The sequence below is a fragment of the Sipha flava genome, unplaced genomic scaffold (genome assembly GCF_003268045.1).
Source record: "Sipha flava isolate LNK unplaced genomic scaffold, YSA_version1 82_pilon_pilon, whole genome shotgun sequence".
NCBI classification, from domain to species: Eukaryota; Metazoa; Arthropoda; class Insecta; order Hemiptera; family Aphididae; genus Sipha; species Sipha flava.
The window spans coordinates 1,390,957-1,406,533 of NW_020273624.1; the positions used below are offsets into that span (position 1 = coordinate 1,390,957).

Consider the following 15,577-nt stretch of genomic DNA (forward strand, 5'->3'; position numbering starts at 1 on the left):
GCCAAAGCTACTGTAGTAGCTACAATTACTAAACATGTACATTCTCGAGGTAGTGTATTGTGTAGTCACTCTTTGTCTTCGTATCCAGTCCCTATTTTTTAGTGAACCCTGACACAAAGTGTGTAGTCCGAACTGCAAGTGTGCACTACGGAAGTCGAGAAGTGTGTACCTACTAAATACTAATAAATAAGACTACTATGAAGGTGTTTTTCGGGAAGTCAGTTTAAGCAAGATAACTGATGAGGACTTAAATATATCTATTATATTTTAAGTTATATATCGCACATTAAAATAAATTATTTGTTAACAGTTTTCAGATTTATACCAGACAAAAGTATATTTTCAGTTTAAAAAATATTATCAGATTGGTTTTTAGTTTAACTAATTATAACGTACAATTCAATTAAAAAAAAAAAAAAAGAACTATTACTAAAAATTATTACTGAAATTGTACTAAAAATTATAATCACATAGAAGAGAGTAGAGAGGAGTTTTGTATCATATCATTGTATATTAAAAAATGTGTAGCACGAATTTTTATGAAAATTTGGGACTTTTTTTTTTTTTTTTTTTTTTATTTAAAGCCACAACAACTTGAAAATTTGGGACTGTTCGTCTCCTAAACGAAGACTTCAATTTACCTAATAAAAAAATGTATTGGTCATACCTGTGAAAAAATTTTAGACACGTCTATAACTTAGAGGCGTTTACTTCTTATGAGTATTTCAATATGATGTATCGTATCATATAGTTTGAGATCGTTTTGATCAAGATATAGGATGTAGATTATAGCAGGTAAGTTTTTCTTTCAAAATCAAGTTAATTTTATACTACTTCGTTAAAAATATTATCTTTGAATAGGTATTTTTTTTTAATTTTTTTTAATATTTTTATTAGCTATTAGTATTTAACTATGATAGCTCAACATTGTATAGGTATTATTTATACCGTTTAAAATTCTAGATTGAACTAAATTGCAGCGTCGTGAAAAAAAAATGTTCCCTTTAAATTTGAAAACGTTTTCTCTGGCTCGACTCTGCTTTAACGAACGTAAACATAAACGTATATAGAGATGTTAATATAAATCTGTAAAAATCTACTTATTGTACAGTATACTTCATGTGTGGGGATAGGACATTATAATAATCACTGATTAATAATTTATGAAAAGAAAATAATTAGCTACGGAGTTTAGGTGGTATACGTGCAAGAAAAAGAAAATTTTAAAATACTGAATTGATAATGTAATGATATAATGAACAACTGAACATTGGTTTTCGAGTTAACCAAGAAGTGTATATCAGTTGTAAAACCACATAGTGTTTTCTCAGTGTAAACATTTTTTTAAACATTTTTGTTAGTATATAAATATGTAGTATATTTCATGAGGTTAGGAAAGATTGAGAAATCGTTTTCCTTCTATAGTCGGTTTAAAAACAGTATAAAAAAAGTATATTTAATGAGGCTCTAACCATCCACCACGGATCTTACTATAAACATATCGTTTTTTGATCTCTTTGGTTTTTTTTTTTTACAATTTTCTATATAATTGATAAAGATGTCGATTTCTTCATTCTGTCAATCTACAGGTGTCTATTTATATCTTTTCCTGGTATAATAAAAAAAGTTGTATTATATGACTTGGATTTGTATAACCGGATCAATCTTATGCAGTTAAAATAACATATTTTATTACTAAATGGAAGATTCGAAACTACTTATTCTAAATTTATTCTTACTTTTATACGGGTGATTATTTTCTAACTCTTCATTTCTATTTCTAAAGTTTATGGCTTTATGTCGTGAAAATGTTATCAAAAATATTAATGTTTTACTGAAGTATAAATATCAAAAACGTTTAATGCGTATAAATAGTATGTACTATTTCTAAGACATATGTCTCATGTTCGTATTACAATAATTGGATTTCGATAAGTATACACATTTTTTTTTTTCATAATTAACTAAATCATTGTAGTAACTCCAAAATATAACTCTGGAACGATTTTTTAAATTTATTTTTAATCACGAAAGATTTCGGATTTACTATGTGGATATGTAGTGATTTGGCAGACTATACAAAAAATCGTGAGATAATCGTGATGGTACATAGATAATACACAGGTAAACACAACAATAAAATACAATACACGAGTAGGCGGTAAAAAATACGTTTATTAAAGAAATTATGCATTTTGCCTGCGACGCATAATGTGAAAGTATGATGAATATACCGAAGAGTATTTTCATCGACCGTGTAATAAAGTGATCATATAAATATATATATATATATATATATATATACAGCATTACATATTATTTATTATAAAATTAGTAAAAGTTTTTGTCAGTGTACGCCTATCTACTAGTTTCAGAAAGCTGACATAAACCGTGGTAAGTTTAATAATTGCGTTTGCGGCCGTGCAACTTTCGCGGACCCGTGTTTGACCAACAGAGTTTAAAGAAATGCATTCAATAAATACCTAGTGATCGAAGAACAAATTAATCTCCTCTCGGAAAAAATCTCTACGCCGGTAGGCATCGCGTTAAAATATTTCCTATTTCGGTTTACCGTTCCGTTGGGTATGTTCGACAGGACTGTTTACGTATTCGTATGGATATGTTTTTCGCATGACCGTCATCGACCACTATGAATCGCATAACACGATGTTATTACGCAACGTGTAGCAACGTATTTACCGTTTTGATAAACCTAATGACAATAATAATATCATATAATGTCGATCTCGTGACGTACGGTGTAGCGCACGTTAGTACGTATTATCATTTATGATTCGGTCGTCGGACGGACGACCACGTAATAAGTTATAATTATTGTGATTGGTTAGTGATGGTAGTATTCCATTACACCGGTCATAAATCGCGCGTGCATAACGCGGAAAACAGAAATCCGCAACGCGCACGTTTGTCCACGGACAATGGACGGTGTACGGTTCGAATCTTTCTAGCCGTTCTCATTGATCATCGTTATTATTAGGTGTTTTTGCGCAGAATCGCGATGAAACGTTTTTTTTTTTTTTTTTTGAAAATTTGTCCCGAGTAAGAAATGCGATACGTAACGCGATACGGTGGACGTTTAAATCGCGTCGGCCATCAGTTTTTAAACAATTCACCGTTAAACGTTTTTCGAACGAAATTCTAATCATTTTGTAAACGAGAACGCTTTTGACACGCGTATGTTTTACTTTTCGTATGCCCATAGTAATATACAACCGAAAACGATTTTTCAACCGCACGTCACGCTATCGCCGATGCACGGTCGCAGTCGCACGGTCGTTTCGCGTACGTAACACAAAGTTGTCTAGAGTCAAACTAGTTTCCATGTTTAGGTCATCGGTTCCATAACGGGCGCGGTGGACGTTCGTTTCTAATATCGACGCCGTTGCCCGTGCACCAACACCCATCGACGACGCTGCAGTTACCTACTCGCCAACTCATTGTTATGTCATGCCCTAGCCGGTGCGATTTCTAACGATAACAAACGTCCGGGGAAACATGTTCAGGAATTGCCCTGATCAGTGGCATGGCGATGTGGGCAATCGAGAGGCGGCCGTATCTCAGTTTTTCGGGTGTCGGGCGGGTATCGACAAACTGTAATTGCTTCTATAAAATTTTTGAGTTCGCCACGCCACTGGTCCTGATCACCGGTGCACGCGTTTAATCCGCGATAACGCACCGCACTCGCAGTTTTGAAGTACAAAATAGTTTTTCGTTTTCATTTCGATATGCGCTGTCGCTGACGAGAGTAGATGATAAACGGTTTTTTAAATTCATTTGTTATTTGTCAATCATAATTGTGTACACCACTTGCCGTTATCTATCTTTACAAATAACATTTGGAGAACGTCTTCTTAGATTTTTGCACTCGTTTTAAGTAATTCATACTTCTGAAGGGTATTTTCTAGTAAGCCTCGCTGTTCTCTAATTGACGACATTATGGTAAATTGTAATTAACCATTCATAAACAAAAATCTAAACTGATGAAACTGACACGTATAACATTAATGCTTGTCGACAAATCGTAATCGCTTACCGCATATTCGAATGCATCAATTTTGCCATTATTGCGGATACTAGAATTCGGCACTGTGTGGTCAAACATCGCATCGTCTACTCGCATCACGCATACGCATGGGCGTCGCGAGAGGGCGTGCAAGGTGATGCATTTGCATCACCCTGGTATTTCAAAAAAATAAGGATAACATTTAAAAATGTAGGATAGAGGCTATCATTTACGTCGAATTAATTAATCGGAATTCAAATAGTAACCTGTATTGCTCTGTAGCCACCGAAAAAAAAAAAACGAAAATAGTTTTGTATTGTCATACGATTCGAGAAAATATAACTACACATTTAACATAAATAATTCAAGCATTATCTAGACATCGTGGACTATGCACGAAACATCCCCCTTCTGATAGAATTCCTGGCGATGTATTAGTTAAGACATGGCGTTATGTTGAAAGCGTGTGTTTACGTTTACACCTGCCTGGTTCTTGTTCTTCGTCCTGTTCATCAGCTATAGTGTTAACACGACTGTCGTGTCCGGCCAAAGGTTTCGCAACAATATACATTACGATGTGTTTACAGAACGCAATGATCACTGTCGGTAATTATTCGATTCCACCCGAGTATTTAGGAGCGGTTTTAAGAAGGTTTCTAAGGGGGGATTAGCCCTCACCCCTTAAGATTAGGCTAACTATTTTATGCCAAATTCTATAGTATATTGATATATTGATAATTATTATAAAATATCGTCATTGATGAATATGGTATCTATTTTTTATATTTTTTTGTAAATAAATAGCTCATTTTTGTTGTTAATTATAATTGTATACCTATATTTTTAAAATGGTTTAATTAATACCAATAATTTAACTATTTAAAATTTGTCACTATTGTGAAAAAAATGACTTACTTATGAGGGACTCGAAAACATATTCTGTAATCTAAAATTTTATATTGATTTAAAAAACAAAAAACTAAATTCTTGAACCTCCCTTGGTAAGTGATAAAACCCGTCCCTGCGAGCATTATCCCTGTACAGTGTGTACTCTCGCATCCGCAGGTATTCGTTGAACTCGTCGCACAACCACGCGTACCGGCACAACAATGATAGGGTTGCATCCGTTTAACGATCGTTTTTGTTTTGTACACGATGTACGCAATATAACTGCACGCTTTTAGACACCGCGTTGAACGTTTGTGATCCTGTGGCTTGCAACGGTCAAAAACGTTATTAATCGTGTTCGCATTGTAACTCTTTTTGTTACGCACTAATCACTGTACTGTTTACGTCCACAGATCGGATTCAGTATGGCAAAGAGCGAAATCGCCGAATTCTTCCACGGCCGGTCCGTGTTCGTCACGGGCTGCACGGGCCTCATGGGCAAAGTGCTCGTCTGGAAACTGTTGAACAGCTGTCCGGAGATCAAGAACATCTTCGTGTTGATCAGGTCGAAAAGGGGCAAGTCAGCACTGCTGCGGTACCAGGAGATAATTAAAGCGCCGGTAATGATATATATACCCGTACGATTGCCAACCAACTAACACACGATTAACAACACGTATGGATTAAACGAGTGTCCCATACCGTAAATCGTCCGGCGAGATTAATTGTAATAATTGTTCTTATTTTTCTTCTTCTCCTTCGCCTTTGTCCCAACTGTTTAGGGTCGGACGAGATATTTATTAATTCTGTAATTTTCGCAACTCTTTTTTGCCGCAGTTGTTTGACTCGATCAGAAAAACGAACGAATCGCTGTTGTCCAAGCTGCAAGTGGTTTGCGGCGACGTGGGCGCCGACGAGTTGGGTATTTCGCCGGATATGAAGGAGAAAATGATCGCCGAGGTTTCGATTGTCTTCCATGGGGCTGCCACGCTGAACTTGGACGCTTCGCTGTCAGAGGCCATCAATTTGAACACGACCGGAACGCTGCGCATGCTTGAGTTTTGCTCCGCAATGAAGAACCTCGAGGTATCTACTTAGAGTAATTTCAACCGCTCATAACAGTACAGTGAAATTGCCTAATCGACGGACAACCGACAGGATGGGTATCTAAACTGTTAAGGGTTATAAGTTGTATAGAGCTGATCTCGAGAGGGTGAAAGTTTTCTGTCGACATTTCGAGTTTTCAAGTGATATCCGCGCGATGAGGGATTTCACTGTATCGAGTTTGTTTATCGTTATAATTGGCGCGCATGGGCGAAACTGCCGTATTATTTATACAACTTTTTCGTGTACGGTCACGTATTAGTTGATTAAAAGTTACGTTGCATATCTTACGTATTTCCGAAAGCGTTTGGGATAGGGTCAATGTTGTTGTTCCACCAACAGCAATGTACTACGCGTAGACTCGGCAACCGATTTTCAAATCGAATGTTAATTCCACTCATTAAGATGTTATTTCATTATATTATTTTATATTATTATGCGCTTAATTTGAGTTGATTACATTTTTACGTGTAATGTAACTGTTGATTTGATGTACGCGCTACGTTCGTTTTATTCAACCATTTTTACAATGAGGTAAACAAGTGTACGACAAAAAGTAAGTACAACGAATTTAACCTTTTAACGATCCTTGCATTATTGTGTAAGAGGTCGGATACGACTGTGCACTGTTTTTAACGGGTCAAAGGAAAAAAATTAATTGGGAAAAAGTCTGAGTGTAAAAAAAAAAAAAGAAATGCAGTAGTGACAGATTAATATGAAACAGTGAAATACATTAAGAGGACGCTATATCATCATTTGTACACCTGTTATGTTTTTGAAAAAACTGTTTCGAGTGGACTAATTTGAGCTGTCAGCAAACGTAAAAACATCAAAAGAGTAAACATTACGAAAGACCACATACTTTAAATTTGATCCTCATTAATTTTTAATACCAAAAATTAAAAAAAAAAAAAAGAAAAAATGAATAACCGGATTTTGGGTCTTTACCACATTATTATAACAAATATTATTTGTTGCATTAGTTTAACTGACAAAATCAAAGCATATAAACGATATTCACACTCATTATATTTTTAATATTGGTCAGTAATTGGTTGAAATTCCCTATGCGTAAAATCCCTTAAAATCGATCAAGTCAAGTTATTGTAATTAAAAATTATGTAAATGAATTAGCTTATAAAATAAACAAGTTTAATAAATAATGTTAAAATAAGTTTTTGATTATTTTCGATTGCAAATTCTACAATTTTACTCGTATTATTTAAATGGTTTTATTTATTTTTTTGTACGTAGGTATACGGTTAAGTTTTCTATCTTAATTACATTTGTATGTTATTCCTTCAAATAACGCTATAGTGATATTAATGTATGAACATAAATTATTCAAATTTGTTAATATTCTTAACGCCACTCGAATAATACTTATCCTACTGAAACATAAAATAGAATAATGAGTTTTTTACACACAGCATTTTTAAAACAAATCTATCGGCGTGAATCAACTAATATATCTGGAGATTAGTTTGAAGTATGCTTTTTATAGCTATTGTGTTATTTAAATTGTATTTATTTAATTTGATTGGAATATCGCAAGAAAAACTGATTAAAAATATTTTAATATATTTTTCATGTGATATTTTTAAATCTGTCACGATGGAACCACTATTAGTTGTCGATTTCCGGAATAACAAAAAAAAAAGAAAGACCATTCAATTTAAATAAACTGTTAAATTAAACTGTTCGTCCATCGACCAGATTTGATGCCACGGTATTTATTATGTGGTCAGCAAAAGAAGTTGATTTCAATTTTGCTTCAAATGTTTCCTACAGAACGATTTAATTTATCGGATTTTATAAATATTTCACTGCGGCGCTTTGTGTTTGTAGTATACGCAAAACTAAGTGCATACATATTGTAAAAACTGTTTATTGTAATCACGTATCGTTTAAGCTGCATTGAAGACGTTGAACATTTTAGCGCCGCAGACAGGAATAAATTCTGAGACGAACATTGAATAATAAATATATTATCAATAATATACATTGTCGTAAGACTACCCTGCGGCCTGCCGTTAGTATTATGTGAACTCTATGACGGCGAATCGACGACGGCATTGTCCTGGATCATATACGCGCTAACCGCAAACAAACTTCAGGATGTCTACAAAATATTATATTGTTGTATTATTATTGAAATTGTCATCGTTGATTGATCGCCTCGAATATTTCAGGCTTTCATACATTTTTCCACGGCTTTCTGTCACGTAGACTTGGAAACGCTGAACGAGGAGGTGCATAAATCGACTTTCGACGCGCACAATATAATGAAGTTGCAGTCCTGGCTCAACGAGACCTCAATCAAGAAGGTCACAGCTCAGTAAGTGCAAAAAAATTCAAATAAAATATTTAATCTATTTTGTATACAACATTGGCTCGAATGTTGTCGGCCAATCTATTTAAAAAAAAAATATTCACTAATCCAGCGGTTCCCAAACTGGGAGACAACCAAATATTTATATCGTATATTGAACTAGCATTTATTTATTTTAAAGGTCGGCGATAATTTGTTTATATTTAAATAATAAATAATGTTTTATTGGGAGGCACGATTAATTTAATTTTTGTCGTATATTTTTAGAAAAGCTCTGTATGCATACTCTATTATGACATTGATTGGTCATCTGATTGATAATCGAGGTTGTCGAGATTGTCGATTCCTCAACTCCTATGTGTGCTAAAAAACCGCTAAACTAAATAGCAATTTATTTTGCTTTACTCTCGTGGAAAAATAATAATCATTGATGTTATTTTCCAAGTTTTTTGTGAGTTTTATAAATAAAACACTGCGCAAAATGATTTATTATCTCCGGAGGAGGTGTTCATTTGACGCCTTAAACTCACGGGCCTATATTTGTGCCACATTTATATCTAAATCTAGTGATTACGCAATTTGAGTTGTGTACACGAAGTATATATACTACCTACGGTGTACATTTTAAGTGATTTATATTGAACTTTGGTCAACTTCACCCCTCCAGGCTCATGTCCTTTATCAGTCTTATCTTTAGTCCCGTTATCGCGTATAACATACAAATAATGTCGTTGTGCATTTGACGTTTAGTTGTCATTCAGGGGACCTATCAATGCCGCCAATGTAGCATCGATTCCGCCAGTATCGACTCTGCTAATACAGGTAGTCTAAAAACAATTTATCGGTTCCGTCAGCTATCGATTATTACCTCAACATACTGCTGTCAGCTGTTAACCCTTTTTGTTCTTAATAAAAAATATATTTACACATGATTTAAATAACTAATGTTTTTAGAAATAATAACTCTTTGCTGTATGATATTTACTTCCTTATTTAATAATTGACTATAAAACTATAGTAATTATTATATAAATCGATATATCTCATAAAGAGTTAATGTTTTTTATTTTTGACATTAGCGGTTACAAGTCAACATTTCAGATATTTCTCTAAAAACTGTATAAAACGATATTTTATAAAGCTATGTAAGTAAAATCCAACTACTGAAATTATTAATCAAGATTATTTTTTCCTTGGTTCGGTGATGGAATCGATAGCATGTTTTTAAACTATATATTTATTTAGTACTGATGGAATCGATGATGTATCCCTTAACATAAACAGTTATGGCGGAATCAACGACACCCCCGTCATTTAGATGATTAGATTATAATGTACTGTTATGGTTATAGCTTGATAAATCCGCATCCGAACACTTACACTTTTTCCAAACGACTGGCTGAGGACGTGGTCAGTGAATTCTACCCCAAGCTGCCGGTGGTCATTGCCAGACCTTCCATAGGTGGGTACCTATACGCCGCACTTTTAGTGACCCCAGAATCCCCAGATCGACTTGTTATTAAATTTGTTCTTTTTTCCCTTCGTCCGCAGTGACTCCGGCGCTCAAGGAACCACTGCCCGGCTGGGTAGACAATCTAAATGGGCCTATAGGAATATTGGCCGCAGGCGGAAAGGGCGTACTTCGGTCCATATTGTGCAACCCGAAGTACAACGCAGAAGCAGTGCCGGTGGACTTTGCGATAAACGCCGTGATCGCGATCGCATGGAAAACGGCAACGACCAAACAAAAGCAAGTATACATGTATAAAGGTATGTTCATATTCGCGAACGCGAACGAAAAGTGTAAACGGCACGTCGAATCGTACCGAACATATAAGTGTAAACGGCTCCGCCGAGTAAGATCGAGGAACATGCCTATTCAATGCGAACGGTGTTTAACCGTAATTGCCATCCAGTTGTATTCGTAATCAAAACGGTTTTTTTTTTCAAATAATGAGTGTGCCGATTTTTGTTTTTAATAATTTGGCATATTACGCTAGAGTTAATAAATATGGGACTGGACAAACTAAGAGTGTCTCTGGCTTATTAATTTATACCAGAAATCTAAGATTCAATGCTTTCATTAGCCGGTAGCGCAAGTCTAAATTATGTTTTTTTTTATTTTCGGTTCAACGAGAGTATGTAACTGATGAAATATTTCGACAGACATTCTGCAGCAATTTCTTGAATGATCGTCATCACATTTTCCCAGGTAGTTTAATAGCATCCAATATCACTACACAAACCTGTGCTTCGATATCATACATCGGTGACGTATTTTTTCGTTTAATTTTATTTTTCTTTTGGTTATTTTATCACGTGAACAAACCAACAGTAAATCGTCATCATCACTCGATGACATTTTATACGAAAACGTATAGAATTATTTTAAAATCAAATGAATAAAACTGAACAACACTATCGTATATCTACCCAGCAGTCTGATCGACACTATACAATTTTTACATCTGTATTCGGGGACCAGGGTTGTTGGGAGCGAACAATGTGAACGGTTCGACCGGACGGTCGGCGAATTCGCATTTGAATTCGTTCGGAAGCAAATATTCATGTCCGTTCGCGTTCGCACCGTAATGAAAACGCACCTTAATGTGCGCGGTGTACGAATAACTAAAGGTTTTTCACCATTCCGGTCGAGGATACGATAGTAATAGTAACGATTAAACGGGTGATATTGCCGCGAATATTTTTTTTCCCCCCGATCGGTTGCGCTATAACACACCGGGTTGGATAGTAGTAGAAGTATTGATCGCAACTGCAGCGGACTGGAGGCTATTGCGGTTTCCACCGTTGTCACCGCGGGTTCGGACATTGTAACCGACCGAGAAGTAATCGTAGCTAACTACATATTTTCGTCGTACACAATAATAGTAATAATAATAATAATAATATAATTATTATTGTGGTCGTTGTACTAAGTCTGGGCGTGTACCTTAATTCTGCGGACGATAGTTTGAAATTAAATCGGGTTCTCAATCGGATTATACTGCGAAACCGAATCGACCCGCGGTTTGCATAAGTAATGATAACGAAGTATGCGCGTACACGCGTGATGATCGGGGGGCGGTGAACGTTTTCGAAAACCGTTTCAAACCGTTTGTGTTCGTGATCGGAAAGAATATCTGAGTACACAAAAAATATTAATCGTTTGTTTCGGTGATCGTGAACGAGGAAAAAATCAATGAACTCGGTCGTGGAAAATTGATTGATCATCGGTTATGCGCATTTTTGCGTAAAAAGTTTTTCGTTCCTCTACGTTGACACTGTACAACAACATTGATTGGACGATTGGATTTCAAAATGATTACAAATTGTAAAATACACGCTTAGTACGGGATCAGGCTAGCGTTCTTTCGGCAGCCGATAAAACGTAACCGATTGGCAATCAGAACGCAACATTTAAAATTGTTTATCGGTTTGTAGTTTGGAGGCGCCGATACGTTTCCAACGTACCCGAAATTAAATTCGTTTGTATAAAACCGATTACACTGAAATTTTTTGGTCGCCGACTCGTCGTACGTTTGTTTTTAGTTTAGTTTTTTATTTCAAAGTTGAAAATTCAAAACCAACATATAAGTAAGAATGTACTTTTATCGAAAAACTTATAACAGAAGTTCAGCACTGTCCACGTACACGGGATATAGGTTCAAATGAATATATAAATAAGTATTTGAAACATTAATGTAGGTTGAAAGTAACTGAAGCTGTAAATCTTCCTGCTTGAGATAATCTTTGAGTTGCTTAAAAATAAAAAAAAGGACCGATCTAGGCTGAAATACTTATAGTAATGTTAGTTGATTTGATTTTCTTGATTAAATTAGATACGTTTCGTTTAAATCAACCAACATTTTACTATTCATAAAATATATTTCAAATTAAAAAGTATTCGCGCGCTTTTTAATCAAATTTATTTTGATGTTCAGTTTTCGCCGATCGATAAAACGCCTAATACGAACCGTCGTTTTCGGTCGTCGTTTTGTCGGCTGCATTTTATCGGTCGCCAAAAAAACGCTAGTGGACACGACACATATAGTCAAACTACGGTCGAAATCAATAAACGGTTGGTATGGGTCATCGTAATATTATTTTAAATTTTTTTTCCGTTTAGTACCAGTGGTATTCCAGTTTACAATTTGACGCAGCATAACCTGAACCCGATCACTTGGCACACGGTTATGACCAAAGGCAGGGAGGGGACCATGGAAAATCCTTTCGAACTCATGCTGTGGTATCCGACCGGAGGGATCACGTCCAACCGATTTCTTCATACTTACAAAGTAATCTGTTACCACTGGATACCGGCCTATCTCATTGACGGAATCATGTTATTACTTGGACAGAAGCGCTTGTGAGTAATCGTTCGGTTTGAAATAAAAATAAACGAACATTTGAAAACAGGCATATTTAAAGTGTTTATTGACACGTCTAGACTAATAGAAAAATAATTTTTCATTGTATTATATTATACAACCACATACATTTTAAATGCGTTAGGAATTTTCGGGATAGCTACAAAAAAAAGTCAAATTATTTTTTCCTGTAAAATATTTTTTTGGTGTCTTTTAAAATAACTTGTACTTCTATCACTTCGATATAGGCGAATTGATACTAATACTGAAAGCCTACTTGAGATTTTATTGATAGTTTGCTCATATCAGTTAATCATCGTTAATATTTTACTCTACTCGAATGCATTTCAAAAATCATTACTCATAAATTCTATATTACGGGCACTTAAAGTTTAGGAAAATATTCTTTAAACTTTGTATATAGACTGAGATACACACTCAAATTCGTTCATGGCATAGTCTTTGAGTTTACATTGCAATTGATTAATATTTTATATCAGAAAGTTACTATTTATGCATGAATAATATTAAATAATTTTACTTAGAGTTGCTTTGATTGTGAAACGTGTAATTTTACGACTAAAATTTATAAAACGGTTCGATTGGACAAAAATAAAAAACAACAATATAACATTATACAGCGAAACCTGTTCCGAAAAATTCCTTGGCGTTCCGAATAGTTTTTATATGATAATTTTATCGAGGAACGATTTTGAAGTCCATTACGGTACCCAAGGAATATGTTAGAACGAAATATTTCTATTACGGTTTGTATTGCGATACCATCTTGGACAGTTTTCGCTGTATTGTGTTCTCGTCATAGCTCTCCACACATAATGCGTTCACAATGTGTACTGTTTACATTACTTTAGCATGTTGAGAGTCCAGCAAAAGATATCGGACGGTCTCCGCGTGCTTCAATACTTCACCATGCGCAAGTGGGACTTCCCAAACGATCGGCTGCTAGCGTTGCGCGAGAGCATGAACGACGTGGACCGCCGGGAGTTCAACATGGACTTCGAGAAAATGGATATGAACGATTATTTTAGAAAGTGCATTTTGGGAGCCCGCCAGTACTGCCTTCGTGAAGATCCAGCCACCATACCCAAGGCCAGAAAGACATTGAAAGTGTAAGTGTAAAACATATCGCGAAAGCGCGGAATATGGTTGCTTTGTACCGATTTTCTCCAGGCCAACCACTGGACTGTAACGAAATCTCGATCTTTATTGCAGGCCGCTATTTCATCGCGTGATCTGTGTTTCAACATGAAACTGTTTTATCTTTCGTCCTTGTTCGATATTGTTATCGGATTTCCAAAAATAGATTCTTCGAACATTTTCTTCTTCACTATTTATTCCTTAGTCTTCATCTCGGTTTGACATACATCTTTTAATCCAACGTATTTTATCCAGTTATTTTTTCTTATCCGATATAAACAACACTTTCGTTCCTGATATCGTATTTCCTCTCGTCGCATTGTTTTCTTAAAATTGACTTTTGAAAGCATTTTATGCTATTATAGGAAGTTATACACTTAGAGATTTAATACTTCTCGTTGATTTTATTAAGAGTACTTTTATTTATTTTTTTTTTTTTTGTGCACGGGCAATGCTAGGTATTATATGAAAAAAAAAAAACTCTTGAAATATTACAATAATCATTAAACTAACCAACATGACTCGGACCAATAACGATAGACAAAGACGATGATAACAATGAACCGATTTCGTTTTCAGATTGTACGTGTTGGATTTGGTGGTGATCTATCTAAAGTACGCCCTCGTCGCCTGGTTTTTGTACAAGGTGTACCAGGTGGTCTCCACGGCTTTTTGAGAACGCACGTAAATTTGCATCCGCTAAACGACATATATAAACCGTTACAAAATCTAAATAGTATACACACGTGTATTGCCTAACCGTATTCCGCCATCGAATCCCAAATATTGTTATTATTATGTATTATTATTATTATTACAATTTTTTTATTGTTATATGATCATTTACCTGTTTACTACTCTGCTAGTTAATAGGAAGGGGTGTGAAAGGTTCAGTAAGTTATTGGCAGCCGCGAGCACGAACCTGACGCACCACACATTTTATCCACGTATTATTATTATTATTATTATTATTACTTTGTTTTTAATGTTGTTGTTGTAATTATAATTATTCAAAACGACAGCCTTTTTTTAGTTTTTGCTTTCTGTTCTATACGTACACACGTTTATATATATTTTTCTTTTTGTTGCTTTTCGCGTTATTGTTGTGTCGCGTCGTTAAGAGTGCTCCGAGATTTCTGTCGTGCGCACGTCCTCGGGGACCGTATTCCGACCGGTCGTTCGTTCAACAACCGTAGCACCTCCGGCACGTTCTCCAACTGCCACATCCTTTTAATTTCCAACCCTCACGTGATACTCCCACAGAAATACGTTGTCGATCGTTTCGCCACGATTCGCGCGCATTGCTGTGAACGCCTTCCGTTTCTTTATCCTGCATCCGTACAATAATAATACCGTTTCCAATTCCCGTGCGATCTTTTTCCGTTTCGGTTGCGCCAAAAACCGCTATCGTATCCGCGACGTTGTAGATTTTCAGCAGACGTTGTCCGTCGATGGCAGTGATAATAATAATCGCACTTGAGATGATGATTTATTTTTCCCGGTTCGCTCGTTAATAACGGTCACCACCCTTTACGTACCTCTGCCGTGAAAACCGTAAGTTCCGTTCTCCCGCGCCACGGCTATTCGATTCACCTTCCACCCTCCAGGGCTGGGAAACGACAAAAGCCTGTTTAGACTTTGTAACCGTAGTGCACGTTCCGCACGGCCTGGTCGCGTTACGGGAAAACGCGCCTCTTAGAAGTA

At 35.7% G+C, this 15,577-nt stretch overlaps 1 protein-coding gene across 2 annotated transcripts in view; it reads left to right on the forward strand.

Annotated features, from left to right (window-relative positions):
* LOC112693214 (putative fatty acyl-CoA reductase CG5065) overlaps positions 1-14,894 on the forward strand; it is a 35,677-nt gene extending 20,783 nt beyond the window's left edge. For both annotated transcript variants that reach the window (XM_025568186.1, XM_025568185.1), the window contains 8 exons: positions 5,326-5,532; positions 5,750-5,998; positions 8,209-8,354; positions 9,701-9,810; positions 9,900-10,098; positions 12,475-12,714; positions 13,588-13,845; positions 14,453-14,894. In XM_025568186.1, the coding sequence (XP_025423971.1) occupies positions 5,338-5,532; positions 5,750-5,998; positions 8,209-8,354; positions 9,701-9,810; positions 9,900-10,098; positions 12,475-12,714; positions 13,588-13,845; positions 14,453-14,549 (1,494 nt within the window). In that variant the 5' untranslated portion in view covers positions 5,326-5,337 and the 3' untranslated portion in view covers positions 14,550-14,894. The remainder of the gene's footprint in view (positions 1-5,325; positions 5,533-5,749; positions 5,999-8,208; positions 8,355-9,700; positions 9,811-9,899; positions 10,099-12,474; positions 12,715-13,587; positions 13,846-14,452) is intronic.
* The last annotated feature ends 683 nt before the right edge of the window (positions 14,895-15,577 follow it).